This window comes from Hyla sarda, chromosome 3, assembly GCF_029499605.1.
Source record: "Hyla sarda isolate aHylSar1 chromosome 3, aHylSar1.hap1, whole genome shotgun sequence".
Lineage (NCBI taxonomy): Eukaryota > Metazoa > Chordata > Amphibia > Anura > Hylidae > Hyla > Hyla sarda.
In genome coordinates this window covers 395981413-396005818 of record NC_079191.1, presented here as the reverse complement: position 1 = coordinate 396005818, position 24406 = coordinate 395981413, and the positions used below count along the sequence as shown (strand labels likewise).

Here is a 24406-nt window from a genome sequence, read left to right as displayed (position 1 = left end):
TTCAATTCAATTAAGATAGCATGCAGTGTCATGCCACGTGTCATCAGAGAGCACTTAGACAGAAAAGAAGAACCTTAAATTCAGAAGCTCAAAAGTGCTGAAAGGATTAAGATTTTTTAATAGAAGTAACTTTCTGGAGCCAGTTGATATATATATAAACAAAAAAGTTTTTTCCTGGATAACCCCTTTAATCCTATGATTTGCTTGTTAAATAACCTGGAAATTCAAGACATTTTTACATCTAAGGATAGCCAGGAATTGTCTATTTCTGTATGTATATATTTATTTATTTTTATTATTTTATTGTTTATTTATTATTTTCTTTCTTTAATTATTTCATTATTTATGGATTTATTTATTTATTTATTTTATTTCACTTTTTTTTATTTTATTTTTTTTATTCTTAATCCTAGCATTTGCTTGTTAAATAGCCAGGGACACGATAAACTGAAAATCAATGTATCTGTGCAAATCGAATGTGTTAGGTGCCAAGGAAAAGGCTTGCAAAACTGTAAGGCTATAAGGAAACTGTGAGGCTATATGGATGCTTGCAATCCCCTTTTGTCTTTTTTTTTCTTCTTCCAGTGTGTTTTATGGACTGGCAAAAGCACAATAGAAAAGCCGTAAAGAAAACGCCTGAATTTTATAGTCTGCAGCAATGAGATGTAGAGAGCGTCAGGATGGTATCTAGAATATTGACATAGCCCTTGCTATATAGCCTGGAGCTGTCCAGCTAAGATACCTGAAAGGTGAATAAACAGTGATTCCTAAGTCTAATCAAGAGTGTAAAAACAACATAATGATATACTACACCAACACTACAATTAGGAAACCACATACAAACATTTGATGTGTAGGTGACCTTGTGCATAGGAACATACAGTAGACTATCCTTTCCAACTCCTATCAGTGTTTCCCAACCAGGCTGCCTCCAGATGTTGCAAAACTACAACTCCCAGCATGCCCGGACAGCCAAAGGCTGTCCGGGCATGCTGGGAGTTGTAGTTTTGCAACCTCCAGAGAAAGAGAGATTAAAGGGGTTATCCAGGAAAAACTTTTTTTTATATATCAACTGGCTCCAGAAAGTTAAAGGGGTACTCCAGTGAAAACCTTTTTTCTTTTAAATCAACTGGTGGCAGAAAGTTAAACAGATTTGTAAATTACTTCTATTAAAAAATCTTAATCCTTCCAGTACTTATTAGCTGCTGAATGCTACTTTATTTTTGGAACACTGATGACATCACGAGCACAGTGCTCTCTGCTAACATCTATGTCCATTTTAACAACCATGCATAACAGATGTATGCTAAGGGCAGCATGGTGGCTCAGTGGTGAGCACTGCTGCCTTGCAGTGCTAGGGACTTGGGTTCTAATCCCACTAAGGACAACAATAAATAAAGCATTATTATTATAATAACATCAGCAGAGAGAACTGTGCTCGTGATGTCATCAGAGAGCATTCCAAAAAGAAAATAATTTCCTCTGTAGTATTCAGCAGCTAATAAGTACAGGAAGGATTAAGATTCTTTAATAGAAGTAATTTACAAATCTGTTTAACTTTCTGCCACCAGTTGATTTAAAAGAAAAAAGGTTTTCACCGGAGAACCCCTTTAAGCAAATGCTAGCCAAGGAGGAACAGAGATGCATGCTAGCCAAGACCGATGCCGCTTATCTCTGGGAAAACAATACAATCATACAGCTGTGAAGTTTCCATAGATATAAGGGATTTTGACAACATTTAGTATATTTCATCTAAGCATATTTATGGAAGAAGCTTAAAATTTAGGAACTTATATACAGTGACCCCCGACCTACGATGGCACCGACATACGATCATTTCAAGATATGATGGCCTCTCAGAGGCCATCGCATGTTGAAGGCCGCATCAACATACGATGCTTTTGTATTTTGGGGCCATCGCATAAACTGCTATCCGGCAGCGCAGACTGCTTCAGCTGCTGCCGTTTAGCAGTTTACGGTGCGCCATGTGCCCCGACGATCACTTACATGTCCTCGGGGCTCCGGCGCGTCCTCTTCGGGGTCCCCTGCTACGCCGGCGGTCTCCTTCAACGTCATCACGTTGTCGTGCACGCCGTCCCATCATCCAATAGGAGCGGCGTGCGTAGCGACGTGATGGCGGCGACGGAGAGCGAGGATCCCGAGCAGAAGAGACGTTCCGGATCGACGGGGATACCCCGGGGATGCGGTGACAGCGATGGAAGGCGACATCCAGGGCAGAGGTAACGAGTCGGAACCGGAGGGGACACATGAGTATTATCTCCTATACTTTACATTGCACGGATCCCTCAACATAAGATGGTTTCAACAAACGATGGTCCATTTGGAACGGATTACCATCGCATGTTGGGGGACCACTGTATATATATTTATGGGTCAATAAAATCCCATTTTTTGTACTTTAAAAACGGGTGTGCTGCTGGCATTTTTTCGCTTCTATATATATATATATATATATATATATATATATATATATATATATATATATATAAATATATATATATATATATATATATATATATATATATATATATATTATCATATTAAGAAATCTACATTATGTACAGTATAAAGGGAATATTTCTACTTGTATCCCATAAAAATAACCATTTTTCCCACTCCTTCTGGCAAATCTCGAATCAGATTTTTTCCGGCTGTAAGGCAGCTGGCTGCAGCACGAGCCCTTCCCTACTGCTTTGTCTGTTCTGAGGCTATGATCAGACTGGGGGATTTCTGCAATTCCGCGCAATTTCCGTTCTGTAAAGGTTGTTGAATGGAATTGTGGAACTTTGCTGAAATTCAATGCCCCATTGACTTTAATGGGATTCTTTCGTGGAATTCCCTGGACTGGTCTTTAAATGTTGCGGAATGTGGAATTTTCGCAGCGGCAATTGTGTGATTGGGACAGCGGAGTCCCATTAAAGTCTGAGGGGAGTAAATTCCGCTGAACATGGCCTCTGTCTGAACATTGCTTAAAATAACATAATCATTGTGAAAATTAGAGAGGGGTTCTCCATGATTAGAAAAACAGCACCACACCTGTCCCCAGGTTGTGTGTGGTATTGCAGCTCAGTTCCATTGAATTTAATAAAGCCAAGTTGTAATACCACAAACAGCCTGAGGACAGGTGTGGTGCTGTATATGCATAAAATTAGTTCTATTTTTCTATTTCTGAATAACCCTTTATAAGGGACATTGAGATTAAGGAAAGTTGGCCAAACTCAAAAAGAGCCCTTCATCTCTCCTTTGACAGATGATATTGGGGTATTGAATGATCTGACAGATGCTCACTCCCCTATTCTCTTATTATTATTATTTTTTACTGTATGCTCGGTAAAGCTGAGCATGCATGTGAGGAGGGAGTGTCAGAAGAAACAGTTATCAGCCAATCTAGTGTTGGGCCGTCAGCTATTGAAACTATATAGGCAACATTATTCTTGTGTTCTCTGCATGAAATCTACAAGAGTTTTCATTTAAAAGGGAAATCCGGTCCATATATTCTCATCCCCTATCCACAGATAAGTGTCTGATTACTGGGACCCCCCTGCAATCTCCTGCCTGGCCCCCCACCTCACGAACCAGGTGCAGACATGCCCCCTCCATGTATCTCTATCGGAAAGCCAAAGATACCCCTACCCCTATGGATAGGGGATAAGAACTTATGTACCCTAGTTCCCCTTTAAAGGGGTACTCCAGCACTAAGACATCTTATCCTTTGGATAGGGGATAACATGTCTGATCACGGGGGTCCCACCACTTGTGACCCCCACAATCTAGCATGCAGCACACACCTGTTAGCACTGCAGGAAGCGTTGGAGGCTCCAAGTGTTATGCCTCCTGGCCAAGGGGGCGGAGTATCGCGACATCATGACTCCACCCAGTGTGACATCACACCTCGCCCCCTCAATGCAAGTCTATGGGAGGGGGCGTGGCGGCAAGACAATCAGACATTTTATTCCAGATGGCCAGGGGATAAGATGTCTTAGTGCCGGAGTTCCCCTTTAAGGACATCCAGAAAATCCTGTATACTGATAAACACAGTGAGAAATGCCATTTACTTATATCATATGTTTCGAGTTTATGGGTTTCAGGTCATGACCTCTCCCAGAATGCAGTTCATTGCTTTACAAATGTGGTCCTGAACAGAGACCCCCATTACCTAATATGACCTATTTATAAATGGATTTCAGGTACCAGGATTACAGTGTAATTAAAAATATTGTTACCATAAGACTTCCATTACAAACTTCAGACTAAACCTACATAATGCAATGACTCACAGCAGCCAAACGCAAAGTCATAATCCCATTCACAGCCATCTCCCTGTTTACTACCGGGGACGACATCGTACAGTTCGCACCTTTTGTTTTGAAACAAATCCATAACCTAGAAGATTCCTAATTTTGTGACTCACAACCCATTCACAGAATTCAATCTGTATAACTGAGCAGTGACACAATGTACAATTATAATAGTATTTATAGGCAGGGTTCAAGTTCTGCAGGAAAGCATGGGAACTAAGTTCCTGCATTTTTTCCACCGCAGGAACATCGTTCCCAATAGCAGAAGTCCTATAGGACCAGCCCTTGAGTGGAAATCTTGGGTGAGTTCCCATTCTTTTTTTCCCAGAACTTGTTTATAGGGATTCATTAAAGGAGTAGTGCAGCCATACAACACTTATCCCCTTTCCACAGGAAAGTGAATAAGTGTCTGATCGCGAGGGGTCCGACCGCTGGGACCCCCCGTGATCTCCTGTATGGGGCCCCGACTCTGCCACGGCTCTTCCCATGCAGGGGGCGTGTCTGCCACAGCATGACGTCGTGACTGACACGCCCCCTCTATGTTTCTCTATGGGAGAGGCGGAGATGCAGCATTGGGGCAGACCCCCGCCTCTCCCATAGAGCTGAATGGAGGAGGAATTTCTGCCGGGTCCCTGTACGGGAGGTCGCGGGGGGTCCCAGTGGTCAGACCCCTATGATCAGACACTTATACCCTATCCTGCAAATAGGGGATGTGTTCTATGGCTGCAGATCTCCTTTAATGAAGAGGGAGGCCGATAACATGATCTTCATGGTCACAATGGGTTAACTAGAAAGCATAATGGAAAATGGAGGAAGGGGAGGGGGGGGGGAAGGGGAAGAAACTGTAACATCAATCCCTTATAGTAGTGGTCTCAAATTGTGACCCTCCAAATATTGCAAAACTTCAACACCCAGCATGCTGGGAGTTGAAGTTTTGCAACATCCTAATATTAGCCATAATATATTATAATATAAACAATAAAGATGAGTACAATCTTAAAATAAACTTAATAGAGAAGGATCATGCGCTCAGGGTCCAAATCAGAGACAGCTCATTTCTTTGAATCAGCACCATGTAATACTTTATCTCCCCTGTGTAGGCGCTGCAGGGAGGTTGAACACTTATAGATTTCCCACAGTTCACAGCTGATCACTGATGTCCCACCGGGGAGGAGGGACACAATGCCACTGAACAAAAAAGGGATCATCCAAAGAAGAGTACCCCTTTAATAAATAGTCCTATGTTTTAATAAGAGAACCTACGTAAAATTAACCATGAACCTTAATTCAAGACATCAACACCAATGACGTCAACCCGTAAGAAGGAAAACCTTCTCATCTTTAAACATATACAAAGGCCGGTGACCAGTTAGTAACAAATATCATTACTGGAGGAAACTTTCAGTATTCAAGGCTGCAGAAAAGTTCCCCAGTTCTGTATGCATAAAAAAATAATATATATATATATATATATATATATATATATATATATATATATATATTATTATTTTTTTTTTAATTAGTAGAAATGGTAATTTTTTTTCCAACTTGATAAATATAAACATCTGATGCATTATTATAAGCCCTATTTCATTCTACTACATTGTAATAGTTATGTATTATTATTATTATTATTATACTACGTTGTATCTTAATTTACTGTAAAAGTGAACAAGCCTTATTGTATTATCATAGTAGGGACACAGAATTCCAAGTCCAAAAATAATAAAAGAATGTTCTGATGACAAGGCTTACAACCCGGGGGTATGATTACATAGTTAGGATAAAGGTTCCATGATAGAGATGTGATTCTACCTTTATACACTGCACACACACACACACACACACACAAAAAAAAGAGGGGACACTTAAACAACACAATGTAACTCAAGTCAATGACACTTCTGTGAAATCACACTGTCCACTCAGGAAGCAACACTGATTGACAATCAATTTCACATGCTGTTGTGCAAATGGAACAGACAACAGGTGGAACAGCATAGAGGCGCTACCAGGAGACAGGCCAGGAGACAGGAGGGCAACAACCCAGCAGCAGGACCGCTACCTCCGCCTTTGTGCAAGGAGGAGCAGGAGGAGCACTGCCAGAGAACACCAAGATTGGCAAATTCGCCACTGGCGCCATGTGTTCTTCACAAATGAAAGCAGGTTCACACTGAGCACATGTGACAGAGGGGACAGAGTCTGGAGACGCCGTGGAGAACGTTCTGCTGCCACCAACATCCTCCAGCATGACCGGTTTGGCAGTTTGTCAGTAATGGTGTGCGGTGGCATTCCTTTGGGGGGCTGCACAGCCGTCCATGTGCTTGCCAGAGGTAGCTTTACTGCTAGTAGGTACCGAGATGAGATCCTCAGACCCCTTGTGAGACTATATTCTGGTGCGGTTAGCCCTGGGTTCCTCCTAATGCAAGACAATGGTAAACCTCATTTGGCTGGAGTGCGTCAGCAGTTCCTGCAAGAGGAAGGTATTGATGCTATGGATGGCCCGCCTGTTCCCCAGACCTGAATCCGATTGAGCACATCTGGGACATCATGTCTCGCTCCACCCACCAACGCCATGTTGCACCACAGACTGTCCAGGAGTTGGCGGATGCTTTAGTCCAGGTCTGGGAGGACATCCCTCAGGAGACCATCCACCACCTCATCAGGAGCATGCCCAGGTGTTGTAGGGAGGTCATACGGGCACGTGGAGGCCACACACACTACTGGGCCTCATTGTGACTTGTTTTAAGGACATTACATAAAGTTGGATCAGCCTGTAGTGTGGTTTTCCACTTTGATTTTGAGTGTGACTCCATATCCAGACCTCCATGGGTTGATAAATTTGATTTCCATTGATCATTTTTGTGTGATTTTGTTGTCTGCACATTCAACTATGTAAAGACAAAATTATTTCATACGATTAGTTCATTCACTCATATCTAGGATGTGTTATCTTAGTGTTCCCGTTAGTTTTTGAGCAGTGTAGTATATATGGAGTATAGAAAGCTCTTGTGTGCAGCCTCCTTACATGCTCATCTCTGCTCTTATAGACAGTGAATGTTTTGGCTTTGTCTCTCAATGGTACTGCACTGCAGATTATTATTATAAGGATCATGATCCGTGAGGAGGATGATGATGATGATTCACTGATAATTGCATTTGGCAACATTGATAACCCACGTACAAAAGAAAGACAATAGATCAGTGTGTCCCAACCAGGATGCCTCCAGCTGTTGCAAAACTACAACTCCCAGCATGCCCGGACAGCCAAAGGCTGTCCGGGCATGCTGGGGGTTGTATTTCTGCAACAGCTGAGGCACCCTGGATGGGAAACACTGCTATAGATGTAATCTGTCCTCCTGCCGCTCCTTCATCATTCTGTATCTACAGTACCCGGGATGTTATTGTTTATGTGAGACAGCTGCCTATTCATTTTCAATAGTAGGGCATGTGACTTGGTGAAGAATTACCACAGTATGATATCACCGGTACTGTGGAAGGGAGGGGCGGGGGCGGGGAGGGGGTTGGATAACAGAAAATGTGGTTCTAGTAAATGTATATAAGAGTCTGTGTTTTAGCAGATTATAATCCTTGATCTATGTTTTGAAATTCATATTTATTGTCTGGTTGGTAGGTGGGTGAATAGATAGATAGATAGATAATAAATGGAAAGAGAAATCACACATGTTTAGATAGATAGAAAGAAATGAGATAGATACATAGATATGAGATAGATAGATAGATATGAGATAGATAGATAAAAAGATGATAGATATATAGACATGAAATAGATAGATACATAGATATGAGATAGATAGATATGAGATATATAGATAAATAGATGATAGATATATAGACATGAAATAGATAGATAGATAGACAGATAGGAGATAGATAGATAGGAGATAGATAGATAGATAGATATGAGATAGATAGATATAAAATAGATAGATAGATATGAGATAGATAGATATGAGATAGATAGATATAAAATAGATAGATAGATATGAGATAGATAGATAATAGATAGATAGGAGATAGATAGATAGATAGATAGATAGATATGAGATATATATATATATATATATATATATATATATATATATAGATAGATAGATAGATAGATAGATAGATAGATATGAGCTACATAGATAGCTATGAGAAATATATATATATATATATATATATATATATATATATATATATATTTCTCTGCAAAATACATTTTGTTACAGTGAAGCTAAAATCCAAGTAAAGTTACATTGACCTACTTTTTTACAAATATTTAAACCATTATTTAACTCTATTGTTTCTAGAAATAATTCTAAGCCCTTCAGTCTCCTCAGATCAGGTTCTATCTGCACAGAATATAAATCCACTTTTCCAGTATATCTTCCCAGGGGAACCTGCATCAAGTTCCATATGAAAGTAAAGCTGCAAACTTCCCCCTGCATTGATAATACAGAGACATCTTGGTTGCTTTCTACTACCCAGGTGCCTGGTCCTGTGTGTTCACTGTTATCCTGAGGATCTGGACTAGTCATGGCCAAATGTGAGCAGAGATAAAGCAGCACTCCCCCCTTAGGTGACATCATTGATATTTGTTGCATGGTTCTGCCATCAATTATCGCTCCTTCCCATTCACACACAGACAATTCTCCAGGTGATCTTCTTTTCTCCTTAATGGTTCTGTAGCTTTATGTTCCTTCCAGTGTTCTCTTCTCTTTTTTTCCCCTTGGTTAGATATCGGGAACTAATCTTTGAATAAAGGATCAGGAAAGGATGCACATGCATGTCGGTGAATGAAGCCACACCATATATATATATATATATATATATATATATATATATATATATATATACATATATGTATATCACAATAAGGGACATCATACTGTACACAAGGATGAACACAAATCCCTTATAGCAGTGTTTTCCAACCAGGGTGCCTCCAGCTGTTGAACACAAATCCCTCATGGCTATGTTTTCCAACCAGGGTGTTTCCAGCCTTTGGCTGTCCGGGCATGCTGGGAGTTGTAGTTTGGCAACAGATGCAGTGTTTTCCAATCAGGGTGCTTTCAGCTGTTGAACACAAATCCCTCATAGCAGTGTTTTCCAACCAGGGTGCCTCCAGCTGTTGCTAAACTACAACTCCCCGCATGCCGGACAGCCGAAGGCTGTACGACATGCTGGGAGTTGTAGTTTGGCAACAGCTGCAGTGTTTTCCAACCAGGGTGCCTCCAGCTGTTGAACACAAATCACTCATAGCAGTGTTTTCCAACCAGGGTGCCTCCAGCTGTTGCTAAACTACAACTCCCCGCATGCCCGGACAGCCGAAGGCTGTACGGGCATGCTGGGAGTTGTAGTTTGGCAACAGCTGCAGTGTTTTCCAACCAGGGTGCCTCCAGCTGTTGAACACAAATCCCTCATAGCAGTGTTTTCCAACCAGGGTGCCTTCAGCTGTTGCTAAACTACAACTCCCCGCATGCCGGACAGCCGAAGGCTGTACGACATGCTGGGAGTTGTAGTTTGGCAACAGCTGCAGTGTTTTCCAACCAGGGTGCCTGCAGCTGTTGAACACAAATCCCTCAAAGCAGTGTTTTCCAACCCGGGTGCCTCCAGCTGTTGAACACAAATCCCTCAAAGCAGTGTTTTCCAACCAGGGTGCCTCCAGCTGTTGCTAAACTACAATGCCCGGACAGCCGAAGGCACCCTGGTTGGGAAACACTGACTTATAGAAAGGCAGCAGATGCTATGTGATTCTATTGTGACGGTGGCTTTGTATCCTTTGGACCATGCAAGCCAACATCCCACAGTGCACAGATACTGCTGATAGTATTAAGCATAGTATTCTGATAGTATTAAGCGTTCAAAATCCTGCAGACTGTGAAAGCACTTACACAGGGTGAAATCCTCATAACAGCATCCTTTTAACTCTTTCCTATACAGATACAACCCTGCCATATATCCCATCTGGGCTTCGCTTCCCCTGCAGTCAAGAATAATGCTTTGGGACAATGGGACAATTCTGCAATATTTAGAGGGTCATTTTGCTGAATGAAAACAACAATTTTGCCCAGTCTTGTTTGTCTCCACATAATCACAGCCAGAGAGGATACAACAGTATAATAACAGCGTTCTGCTAATCCAGGGATTGATCAGTGTCATCCCCAGTATGTTATACACATAGATTCCTATACACCAACACCCTATGCCCACCATATGCTTATCATGTACTGTATCATTGTGTCAGGGCTCCTTGCCTCAGTACAGTACCTGAATGGGCAGTGCCCACATATTTACACAACCTGATAGAACATGTTGCCCAATGTTATAATGCACTGTAATATTAGGACCAAATGATACACATCCCTATACAGTATGTTCCTTATATCACTGTAATGCTCACTATATACCTATGTACAGTACCTGAATAATGCCCAGCAAGACCACACATTACACATGGCTATAGAATAGGGTCCCTATAGTATTCTAATGCTCACTATATATCTCTGTACTATAGAATAGGGTCCCTATAGTATCCTAATGCTCACTATATATCTCTGTACTATAGAATAGGGTCCCTATAGTATCCTAATGCTCACTATATATCTCTGTATTATAGAATAGGGTCCCTATAGTATTCTAATGTTCACTATATATCTCTGTACTATAGAATAGGGTCCCTATAGTATTCTAATGTTCACTATATATCTCTGTACTATAGAATATAGTCCCTATAGTATCCTAATGCTCACTATATATCTCTGTATTATAGAATGGGGTCCCTATAGTATCCTAATGTTCACTATATATCTCTGTATTATAGAATAGGGTCCCTATAGTATCCTAATGTTCACTATATATCTCTGTATTATAGAATAGGGTCCCTATAGTATCCTAATGTTCACTACATATCTCTGTACTATAGAAAAGGGTCCCTATAGTATTATAATGCTCACTATATACCTCTGTATTATAGAATATATTCCCTATAATATTATAATGCTCACTATATACCTCTGTACTATAGAATAGGGTCCCTATAGTATTATAATGCTCAATATATATATATATATATATATATATATATATATATATATATATATATCTGTACTATAGAATATGGTCCCTATAGTATTATAATGCTCACTATATACCTCTGTATTATAGAATATATTCCCTATAGTATTATAATGCTCACTATATACCTCTGTATTATAGAATATGGTCCCTATAGTATTATAATGCTCACTTTATACCTCTGTATTATAGAATATATTCCCTATAGTATTATAAAGCTCACTATATACCTCTGTATTATAGAATATATTCCCTATAGTATTATAATGCTCACTATATACCTCTGTATTATAGAATAGGGTCCCTATAGTATTATAATGCTCACTATATACCTCTGTATTATAGAATAGGGTCCCTATAGTATTATAATGCTCGCTATATACCTCTGTACTATAGAATATGGTCCCTATAGTATTATAATGCTCGCTATATACATCTGTACTATAGAATATGGTCCTTATAGTATTATAATGCTCGCTATATACCTGTGTACTATAGAATATTTTCCCTATAGTATTATAATGCTCGCTATATACCTGTGTACTATAGAATATATTCCCTATAGTATTATAATGCTCGCTATATACCTGTGTACAGTACCTGGAGGTGCATCATGCTTTAATGCCCAGTAAGACCATATATTACACATCCATAGGGAATATATTTCTTATAGTATTCTAGCCATCACTATATACCTCTGGACAGTACCTGGAGGTGCATCATACTATAATGCCCAGTAAGACCATATATTACACATCCTTATAGTATTCTAATGCTCACCATATACCTGTGTACTATATAATATGGTCCTTATAGTATTCTAATGCTCACTATATACCTGTGTACTATATAATATGGTCCTTATAGTATTCTAATGCTCACTATATACCTGTGTACTATATAATATGGTCCTTATAGTATTCTAATGCTCACCATATACCTGTGTACTATATAATATGGTCCTTATAGTATTCTAATGCTCACTATATACCTGTGTACAGTACCTGAGTGTGCAGCACCTTATAATACACATTCATTTTAGGACCACATACCAAACATCCCTATAGAACAAGCTCCTTATAGCAATCCAAGTCTCCCTATACACCTCAGCACTGTACAAGCCTGTGCATTAGTCTGCATTAGTCTACACATACTGTACTGCAGTGTTTCCCAAGCAGGGTGCCTCCAGCTGTTGCAAAACTACAACTCCCAGCATGCCTGGACAGCCAAAGGCTGTCCAGGCATGCTGGGAGTTGTAGTTTTGCAACAGCTGGAGGCACCCTGCTTGGGAAACACTGCTGTACTGTAATGCAACACGATCATATTAATGACCACAATCCACACACCCTCACAGCACACCTTCCCTATTCTGCTGCAAAGTGCTTACCCAACACACATGCAGCCTCTCCATCCATAAAATGTCTTTTGCCGCCTGACATAAGACAACACAACAAGGCTGCCAGGGCAAGGTTAACCCTACCACCGCCAGGTAAAGCCAGCTGCTCACTCCAGCCTGGTATCGCACTGGTCAGCAGCACTTTGTATTTGTAGGGTAGGTTATGGAAAGTTAAATAAAGCACACTCACCGTTTCCCCCCCTTAAGGAAGCAGGTGACCTGTAGATTGCAATAGGTGCTGAAACATGCTTTCCTCCATGGAAGTGGTGAATGTGATGAGATCCCAGATTGGATGCACCCCAGGTCACCCCAAGGACCCCACTGATGGTTAGAGGCAGTATCCACATGGCCAAACGAAGGCTGGCACTACCAGGGCCAGGGTCAGAGCTGGAGTTCCAGGGCAGCCACTGCTGCTGCTGCATGGAGCAGTCAAGCAGAGAGCAGCCTTCCAGATGCAGCTCTGCTCCAAACTTTTCCCCCAACACTCCACAAGGCTTGGAAAAAATAATATTTCACAGCTCCATCCCAGACGCAATGTCTCCCCTTCTCATGCACTCCCAGAAATAGATTATTTCTCTTTTTTTTTATTTTTCCCCCCCTTCTTCTTCTTCTACTTCATTCTTTCCCCCAGTTTTCTGGTCCAATGACTCCAATCCTCAGCCAAACACATAGTCACTGCAGGCAGGGGGGCTACAATCTCGATGTCTTGGGACCTGATCCTCCTCAATTCAGAAGAGGTGACAAGTCGAGGAGCAGCTTTCAATTAAAGATCCATAGTTTGCAAAACTAAAAGCCTAAAAGGGATTTCCTCTAGATGAATCGCAGCCATAATAATCCACAGGATATCCAGTTAGAAGACTGAAGAAGAAAAAAATATAAATAAAAAAATAAAAAAGCCACTTCCTAGAGCCTTGCTGAGGAATAAAAATTGATGTGCTCTCCCAGGTTCTGCATTTAGTGTATGGACTCGCAGAGCAAGTCTTAACCACAGCAACTCAATAATCAGCCTCCTCCCCTCCTTCCAGGCTATGTGAGTGGTCTGACTATTAACAGTAATACTAGAGCATGCTTCCAGAGAATAGTGCAGCCTTATATGAAAGAATCAGGGAGAAGAATATGCTTCCGATCTGAAGCCTATGCAAATCTGCAGTCTCCAAACAGCAAATCACTGAAGCCTGGATGCAGTGCAGAGGAAGAGCCTATGTGAAAGAGGGAGGCAGAAGAATGGTGTGGGGAAGAGGAAAAAATCCCTGTCTGATTCCCTCTGCTATTATAATACACCTAGAACACCAAAGCAAGTGCAGCTCCAATTCAGAAAGGTCCAAAAGAAGCAGCAGCAACAGCAGCAGCAGCAGCACTCCGATCCCTGCAGCCTGCACAAGGCACTGGGGCACATATACTTAGCATTTCCCCTTCCATGCTATAGATCAAATCTTCCAACATCTTGGAAGAGAAAAAAAAAAAAAGAAAACTTATACACATCTTAACCCTTTGCATACTGGAGAGAGCTAGGCGTCTGCAGAAGTAATCAATGTGTTCTTGCGCCACCTTGTGCTCTAAGGGTTACATGTCACCATGGCTGTCTGTGCGTCTTCATGAACTTCTTCCCAGGGAGGTGGGGGGGATGGGGGGGGGGGGGGGGGTGTTTCGTTCCTAAAAATGCCTAGATCTGGACTATGTCACCTACATCCCTTGTTTTCCGGGGAGGGTGCATCGCCGCTTGCTATCCACTGGGGGAGATTAGCAGCGATGCCTGTGTTGTAGACAATTGTTCAATGGGAGATTGAAGGCAGTCAGTAATGTAAACACTGTTCACACTTAGTGACATAATGGAAGATTAAAGTCAGCCTATGTTTATGACGCCTTTCTAAGTGTAAATGTTGTGTAATTAGGATTTGTAGGGGTGTTTTTTTTTTGTTTTGTTTTACCTGTTATTGGAGAACTAAAAAAGGTAGAACTGTGTAAAAAAAAGTCACTGAATGGGTTAAGTGGTAAGAAAGTACTATGTAACAAATCCATGGTGCTGCTTCTAGAACTGTTTACTGCTGTTGTTATTATTATTATGATTATTATTGTTATTATTAGTATTGTAAATATTATTTTTATTATTCTATTATTATTATTGTTGTTGTTTTTATTATTATTATTATTATTATTATTATTATTATTATTATTATCATCATCACAACAACTTCCTACCTTTACTAATACTGGTTTTATTTTTTTACTTCTGGTTTTTACTACAATTATTATGCCCTGTCCATACCAGTGGTGCTGAACAAAGCAAGTTCAGCCTATTATTACCACCTAGTCTCCAGCCCAGTGTTCTCCAAACAGTGTGCCTCCAGCTGTTGCAAAACTACAACTCCCAGTATGCCTGGACAGCCAAAGGCTGTCTAGGCATGCTGGGAGTTGTAATTTTGCAACAACTAGAGATGCACTGTTTGTAAAACACTGCTTTAGCCATTGCTGTGGTGTTGAACTGGTTACATTTCTAGTTTTATTATCATCCCAGAGGCATTGCCCAACTGGCGAAACCTTTTGCATTATGATGCCCATATCAGTGGTGCTGAACTGGTTAAACTTTTAACATTGTTACCATAAAAAGTAACTCTCTTTACTGCCCCCTATTGGAGGCATCATTCCTTCTAATCCACATTGGACCCTTAAATTAGCTGTGAAACATGACTAGTGAATTATAAGCCAAGCCAGGGTCTCTCAAAAGCTGGGAGGTTACCCATCTGTAGACAGCTGTTCTGGGGGTTCTTATTAGTCCTTATAGAGCAGGGCAGCTGCTGGCTACATCAAAGACCCTTGATGTGGGACTTAGGGGGTGATGTATCTCCATGGGTAGACTGCCAAACCGACCTATGGAGTCTGAGAAGTATTGTATGACTTTTACATCTCAATATGCCAGTTTGATGATCTCCTCAAGGAGACACAGCACCCCCTCAGTCCCAGTATTATTATTATTATTATTATTATCATTAATAAATTAATATTTTTTTTATCTTACCAGTGGTATTGATTGGTAATTGGTTAATCTTAAATTGGTGCAGTACTGTCTGATTCTAGTTTTACCATTATTGTTGTGTTGCTGTCCATAGCAGTGGTGCTGTACTGTTTGATTCTAGCTTTATCATTATTGTTGTGTCGCTGTCCATAGCAGTTGTGCTGTACTGTTTGATTCTAGTTTTATCATTATTATTTGGCTGTCCATAGCAGTGGTGCTGTACTGCCTGATTCTAGCATTATCATTATTATTTGGCTGTCCATAGCAGTGGTGCTGTACTGCCTGATTCTAGCATTATCATTATTGTTGTGTCACTGTCCATAGCAGTGGTGCTGTACTGTTTGATTCTAGCTTTATCATTATTGTTGTGTCGCTGTCCATAGCAGTTGTGCTGTACTGTTTGATTCTAGTTTTATCATTATTATTTGGCTGTCCATAGCAGTGGTGCTGTACTGCCTGATTCTAGCATTATCATTATTGTTGTGTTGCTGTCCATAGCAGTGGTGCTGAACTGTCTGATTCTTTCAGCTTTATCATTATTATTGTGTCGCTGTCCATAGCAGTGGTGCTGTACCGCCTGATTCCAGCATTATCATTATTATTGTGTCGCTGTCCATAGCAGTGGTGCTGTACTGTCTTATTCCAGGATTATCATTATTATTGTGTCGCTGTCCATAGCAGTGGTGCTGTACTGTCTTATTCTAGCCTTATCATTATTATTATGTTGCTGTCCATAGCAGTGGTGCTGTACTGTCTTATTCCAGCTTTATCATTATTATTATGTCGCTGTCCATAGCAGTGGTGCTGTACTGTCTTGTTCTTGCTTTATCATTATTATTATGTCGCTGTCCATAGCAATGGCGCTGTACTGTCTTATTCCAGCTTTATCATTATTATTATGTTGCTGTCCATAGCAATGGTGCTGTACTGTCTTGTTCTTGCTTTATCATTATTATTATGTCGCTGTCCATAGCAGTGGTGCTGAACTGGATAAGTTTCTAGTATTATTATTTCAGAGTCCTGCCAGTGATGTTGAACTGGATAAACTGCTAGTAATGGTATCAATGGGGCACATTTCATAGCACTGGCACAAAACTGGGTATCATTTTAGCAATATCATTATTGTGTCACTTTCAATAGCAGAGGTTCTGGACTGGCTAAATTCCTAATAAAAAATATTATCAGTAGAGAAGTTCAGTCCATAGAAATGGTGCTGAACTGGTTAAACAAATGGCATTATCAGTTTCACTGTCTAATAATGTGGCACAAAATTGGTTACATTACTAGTATAGTACAGGGTCGCTGTCCATAGATGTGGTGCTGAACTGGTTACACTACTAGTGGTATTATCATCATGAATATTTAGTTGCTGACTATAGAGGCGGTGCTTAACTGGTTAAGCGATGATGATGATTGATGATGATGATGATTAATGCTAATTCTCTTCATATTTCATATTGTATTTTTTCTTGTAGATATTGATCCGAAAGAAAAATAAATCCCACCTCTCCAGTGAAACCATTTATACATCTATATATAAAGTATTACTTTATGAAAAGGACATTTATACGTCCAACCTATATCTGTAGTTAACTCATTATTTGCCTTTTACAAGTCACAGAATAGAAGTGAAGCAGTTATCCCTCAGGAGAATGTTCGCACTCAGGTCTGAGAATCCTGTCAGGTTATGCTGCCTTATGCAAACACCCTGCTGGTGCTTTTAAGGTACTGCAGGCATGATAGCAGCAAAATGTCCAATGGATATGAAGCCATTTTTACATTGATTCTCACATCAAACCTATTCAGTGCAGATGTCACACCTGGAAAATCAATTCTCCCATCTTCTAAGGATAAACAAATATTGAAAGTCTTCTCCTCCACTGATTCTCTAGATAGCCTTCAGTCAGATTTGCCACAAATCTAGAGGCTATCGAAGGGACTTTTCCATCTTATTTATTTAAAAATATTTGACATTTTCTTTTCCAATATGTTTGATTCTTAGTAAATACAAAAGCATTGAATCCATCAATTGACACAAACTGACAACATTTATTTTGACTAACAAATGGTAAGGGTCATTGTGACATGTGATTGATTCTTTGTCTTCTATTTATTATTATTATTATTACTTCCTATCTTTATCAATACCAGTTAAGCTTTAACTATTATTATTTCCTGTCCATACCAGTGGTGCTGAACCAAGCAAGTTCTGCCTATTATTACCATCTAGTCTGTAGCCCACTGTTTTCCAAACAGTGTGCCTCAAGCTGTGGCAAAACTACAAACAGCTGAATGCTCAGAGTTTCAGTTTTGTAACAGCTGGAGACACACTGTTTGGAAAACACTGCTTTAGACATTGCTGTGGTGCTGCACTTGTTAAACTTATATTTTTATTGTCATTACAGAGGCATTGCCCAACTGGGGAAACCTCTGGCATAATTATCACAAAGTGACTGCAAAGTGGTACTGAACTGGTTACATTTTAATATTGATATCATGAAAAGTAAATCTTTTTACTGCCCCTATTGGAGGCATCATCACTTCGAATCGAGGTTGGACCCTTCCTTAAAGAACCGTGAAACATGACTAGTGAATTTTAAGCTAAGCCAGGTTCTCTCAATAGGTGGGAGGTTACCCATTGGTAGAAAGCTGTATTGGGGGGTTCCTATCAGTCATTATAGAGCAGAGTGCTCCCTTGTTAGTTCAGAGACCCTTGACTTGGGACTTAGTAGGTGGTGTATCTCCATGGGTAGACTGCCAAACCTGCCTATGGAGTCTATGAAGCATTGCATGACTTTTACGTCTTAATATGCCAGTTTGATAATCTCCTCAAGGAGACAGCAGTCATGTTGGTATATAGGAATGGCACCCAAACACACACACACACATTAAGAAATCCTACTTCTCAGAATGTATAGTCTATTATGTAATACTTTGCTATTGAGGCTCAAGTGCTGCAGTAAGTACATGGTTCCAGAGTTCTAGGAGCTTCAACATTTGCCTGTACTCTAAGGGGTACTCCACTGTCCTAGTGTCAGAACATTGATTTCCGAACGCTAGGGGTCGTGACATTGTGGCCATGCCCATTGTGATAGACTTGCATTGAGAGGGCATGGCCGTGACATCAGGATCCCCGCAGTCCGCACCCAGTGTTCGGAAAAAATGTTCCGAACGCTGGGGCAGTGGAGTACCCCTTTAAGGCCTACGCAAAGATGATGTATTAGATGTATCACATCCCAACATGCTCCATAAATATCTCTTTCTTAAATTATACCGATAGATAAACTGAATGAGGGACATCCTCTCAAATATTCCCCAGCATATATTCTACTTCCATGATGAGACCTCATGTATTAAGATGATCATTGTTTAATAGTGATTATAGCATAGCCTACTCTAAAATGTGTCCATAGCGTGGCTGTTTACATGCTTAAACATAACTGCATATATAGAATTGGCACTATATAGAGTACAATTTAGCAATAATGATGTGTACAATCACATTTTCCCCATGCAAATACATATATTAACAAAGTGGGCAGAAAATCATTGTGGAAAGATTGATCTGGATGGCTGTATCAATAAAATTTATGGAGCATGTCATTACTGTATATATAGAACTGACAAGGTCCACAGACCCAAAACAAAATGAATGGGCTAATTCTGGCTTAAATGAGCAATGCTCTCTATGGTGATGGGGCTAGTGAAGCCAGGAGTGTGTAAGTCTGCCTTCCTGTGACAGACTCATTACTATCCGTCTTCACACACAGTAAATGCACAATCAATTCCCCAACATCCTTATTAGCTGAGGGTCTGAGTAGTAAACAAGAGGCTGGCCACGTCAGTCCCAGATATTTGTCCAGGAGATTATTTTTATTTGCGGAAATTTAATTGTATTTCATAGGGTGCATTAAGAAAAGTAGTAATAGAAACTTGTTAACGCCTATTAACATAGATGTAGCAGTGCTCGATTTGTTTGAAGGGTCAGTGGTTGCACTCTTTATATTTAGAGGGCTTATTCTCATATATCTGAAACAGTTTATAAAGGACTCATACTATATGTGTTTGCTGACTGCAGTAGTAGGGTCTCTTTGCAAGAACATGCAACTAAAAACCTAAACATTTCTACATAATACAGACCTAGCTATGTCATATCCATAGTAGAGGGAATTCTCAAACTACATTTTCAAAATTGTTAAAAGTTGTCATGTCTCATAAACCCTTCTCTTCCAAGCCAATAGATCCTTCTCTGTAAAGGTTAAGGCTCCCGGACCTTTGCCAGGTCTTATAGACTTTTCTGGCAAGTCATATAAAATCACCTCTTAAGTCTCCTAAAACATTTTTTTTGCAAAGCCTAGACCATTTTGTGTTATATCTTCTACACCATTCTCTGTAAAGCCACCTAGACTCTTCTTGGCCATGTCTCCAAGACCTTCCTCTGTCAAGGCATCTGGACCCTTCCCTGCCATGTCTCCTAGACTCTTTTCTTACAAACTCCCTAAAGCCATCTCTGTCAAGCATTCTAGACCCTTCTCTCCCAAACATCATTGACCCTACTCTGTTAGGTCACCTAAATTCTTCTCTGTTAAGCCACCGAAACCCTTTTCTGTCATGTGTCCTATGCCCTTCTTCATCAAGTCTCCTAGAACCCTTTCTGTCAGGTGTCCTAGACCCTTTTGTGCCAAGCCAACTAGACTCTTCTCTGTAAGTGCCTCCCAGATCCTTCCCTGAAAAGCTTCCAAGATATTTATCTGCCAAATGTCCAAAGCCAATTTCTGTCAAGTCTCCAAACCATTTATGTCATAAGTTCAAATGTATGTTCTGTATAACCTTACACAGATTGGTTTCTAGGTGTGGGTAAATGGCAACTCAGTTAAAGAGACTGTCATGTTGACTATTACCAAAGCTATCAGACACAATTCAAGCTTAGACAACAGAAAAAAGGCTTAGCAGCAGACAAGCCATGCCATTTCACATCAGACTGTATCCATTTTGGGTAGAAAGCCTCTTTGAATTTATTTTTCAAAAGGTTACTATGTGTTCAAGCCCATATATTCATAATTGGAACACTTCAATATGCATCGATGATATCAAGATCAGTGGAGCACTCAAATAAAAAAAAAAGGGATAGGTGGAACCATACTTATTGTACTCTGAGGTATTTGTTTCTATAAACATATCTTAACAAGGGGTTATAAGTAATAAGGTTCTGGGGATTAGGTATACTTGGGAAGGACATAGAAGAAGCATTATATTGCTTGACCCGGTAGACAATTTGAAAATAAATGTTGCTCCTTCTGTATTGAACAGAGATTGTTCTTTCTCTTTGAAAGGTACTCAGTCCTTCCCCCCCCAGAGACCTGGAGTTCATATGTATATTGAACCAATCTAGTCTATGAATAACACAGGATGACTGGAGCATGTACATTAAAGGTTTCATAAATGCATTGTCACTGCTGGCCCATGATGATGATTTTCAGGGTGATAGGAAATGGCCAGCAGTATCAGCAGTGTGAGCTTCCACCTTCCGTGTTACAAACAGAGAATGTACACTGTATAGAAAATAAGCAAATCTATCAATTGTATATATTGAACCTTCAGCCCATGACATTTCTCATTAGGATATGTAAAATTAAGTTCTGTGAGTTCTGGAGAAACCTTGAGTGTGCCACACTTTTTTTTTGGCTTTCTGTTATTGTTTTAGGGCTTTTTAAAGGCTAGAATAGAGCATCCTGCTAAAAAAAATAAAAAATAAAAAATAAAATTATCAAAAATACCAGAACTCCACTGGAAACCAGAAACACCCCGCTATGAGTGAATGAGATGAGTGAATGAGACACCCATCAATTCGAATATGGCTTACAGGTTAACAGGCCTAAAAGCAGCTGATGAGAATGCTCAATTGACAGCTGGAAATTGGATTGAGTGAAATCAATGGGAATGGTCCTTGGATCACTGTAATTTCTTCTAATAGCTAGAACACAGAAATTATAGGTTGTTCCAATATTCAAAGAGCTTTAGGTTGCCCTTTGCTCCTTTTCTAAAGCACAACTCCATTTGGATCTTCACAGAAGATTGTAATAGCCCACAATGTTTTCTATATAAACGTATTGTACTCTGGTAAAGGATACAGAAGAGAAATTCTGGAAGGTTTATTTTATTTTTTTATCTCACTTGTGCCATTTTTAAGGTGTAGAAAAGGTGCAAATTACCATGCCCTATCTATTGTGACTTTTCCTGCTGTGCAACACTTTTCAAAAAGTGGCCAGAAAAGTGGGCAGAGCTTAGAAGGAAAGCATGGCCAACATCAGTCTGACTTATTTGTGATAAAAGGCAGTCCCAGATGGGCTAAATTTATTGAGAGACATCTTAGTTACATAAATTAGTTTAGGACCTGTGTATAAAACACCAATCTAAATAAATATGTCCCTAGCTTTAATATTAATAGTTATAGAGATAAAAAATAATAAATATGAATATATATATATATATATATATATATATATATATCTGCATCTGAATGAATGAATGAATAAATAAATAAACAAAGAAATATTTCATAAGATGAGTGCCCATTGTCTTAGGTTGCTTTTAGTTCAGTGCAACTTTCCATTACTGTTTACGAAAGAATGTATCACCATAGGAAGAAATTAAATTATGCCCATATAAACTTTTCTTTTTAAATGGAAATGAGTAAAAATACATCTTCCCTATCTTATATCAGTCTACATGTTACATGCGGTATGTTTCAGTACTATATATCTGTAGCTGCACTTTACATTTAATATCATCCTCTCTTGTGGGTTTCCCGTACAATTCTGTGCACATGAAACAAGCTCAGCAGAATAAAAACAACTCATAACCGCATCACCATTCAGGAGACGAGCCTTCATCTTTGATACAGTGTATCTAGTCCTTAATTTCCTTTTACAGCTCCTTATGTAAATATTGTCTTTGCTCCACTATTCACTACTGTCCACTTGAGACTCCTAGATCACTGCAGAGAAAAGCTTTGTTATATACTCCAACAACAATTCAGGAGGCAAACCTCAGCCAAGAAAGGAAAGATAAATGCGTCGAGAAGCTGAAGTAAGCATGGCTCCCATTCAACACTAACAGAATCGACGTCATAAACACAGAAAGCAATGGATCAACAGGAAAGAGCAATTTCCTTCTGTAGGGATTAAGAAATGCCCCTTTTGTGCTGGTAAATCAAATTTTTTCTCTCTTAAGGAAATACTAATTTATTTCATTTCAGTCCAGATAAATAGTCTCCTGAGGAGCACCGACATAGATCTGAACAACTTCACTCCCTCCCCAATCGATAACACAGATAATACCCTTTTTATTGTACCTCTGTCCACTGCTTTATTGATAACATAAAAAAAAAAATTTAACTGGAACACGGGCGAGAGATAATTACCTTAAGTAGAACGACTTTCCTATTGCTTTAAGTCCTGAGGGCAAAAGCTCATTTTGTTTGTTATCCACACCATAAACATCTAAGATTGTTAGAGAGCCAAACTGGCAGTGCAGGAGTTAACACCGCCACAACTCTATCATGTAGTTACCTACCTGATTGCATAGTTACCTACCTCATATCTCTTCTTAAATTTTTGAATGAAATTTGTTTTTGTCAATATTCACCCATAACGTATCATACTAAGCATCAGTTACACAACTAAGTCAATACAAGTAAATATGTTTGAAGGTTCCTCCAACCTTTTTAACTGCAAAACAAATCTAGTTGTGAAACAAGATACTATACCATGGTGAGACATCAAAACAAAACAAAACAAATCCAGCAGGAGCTAAATTTTTGACCTGAAAAAAATGAAAATAAATCATTTTCAGAGAAGATACGAAGAATCCATTATATGGGATCTGCATCAAACAAGGTAGATTTCTAAAGCATTTGACTAACTACAGATGTGTCCGCCCTTATATTTCCTTGAATTTAGTTAAAGAAGATACCTGCCATAATTTTTTATCTTTCCTTTGTGCCCGGGATGAAAAATGTAAAATAACAAACTGTAATTCAACTTCTGTCGCTGCCCTTCTGTCTTCTGGACCCGGTCCTATTCCGCACCTTGGAGCCCGATGCGTCACACTGCAATCAGCTTATCACCATCCACAGGGATGTCCCACCTCGGCCGGTAATACGCTGAGCGTTGTGTCATGTAACAGGCCTGGGCAGGTGGGAGAAGATGGGGCCTAGGCTCCTTATATGACACTGCGCTCAGCATATCACCGCCTGAGAAGGGACATTGCTGTGGCTGGTGATAAGCTGATCACAGTGTGACGCTTCGGGCTCTTAGATGCGGAAGATAACAGGGTCCAGAAGACCTTTATGGGGGACGACGGAAGGTGAGTTACAGTTTGTTATTTTATATTTTCTAGCCCAGGCGCAATGGAATTATAAAACATTCAGGCAGAAACCTCCTTTAAGGATTTAAAATGTGTCTGTAATACCCAGTAGGTCACAAACTTTGGTATATATAACATTTGAAAGCACTTCAGGAAAGATTTGAATAATGTTCTACAATACAGTGAGTCCATTATCACAACAGGTTTTCCGATATTTTGGCAAACTAA

The 24406-nt window shown here is 39.8% G+C and overlaps 1 protein-coding gene across 14 annotated transcripts in view; it reads right to left on the bottom strand.

Annotated features, from left to right (window-relative positions):
- NRXN1 (neurexin 1) overlaps window positions 1–24406 on the bottom strand; it is a 1474530-nt gene that overhangs the window by 433679 nt on the left and 1016445 nt on the right. For 2 of the 14 annotated variants that reach the window (XM_056568036.1, XM_056568037.1), the window contains exon 1: window positions 12989–14163. The exons of 10 other annotated variants lie outside the window; for them this stretch is intronic. In XM_056568036.1, the coding sequence (XP_056424011.1) occupies window positions 12989–13220 (232 nt within the window). In that variant the 5' untranslated portion in view covers window positions 13221–14163. Of the gene's footprint in view, window positions 1–12988; window positions 14168–24406 lie in introns of those variants that run through there. 2 more of the 14 variants (XM_056568038.1, XM_056568039.1) reach the window with 2 other exon arrangements.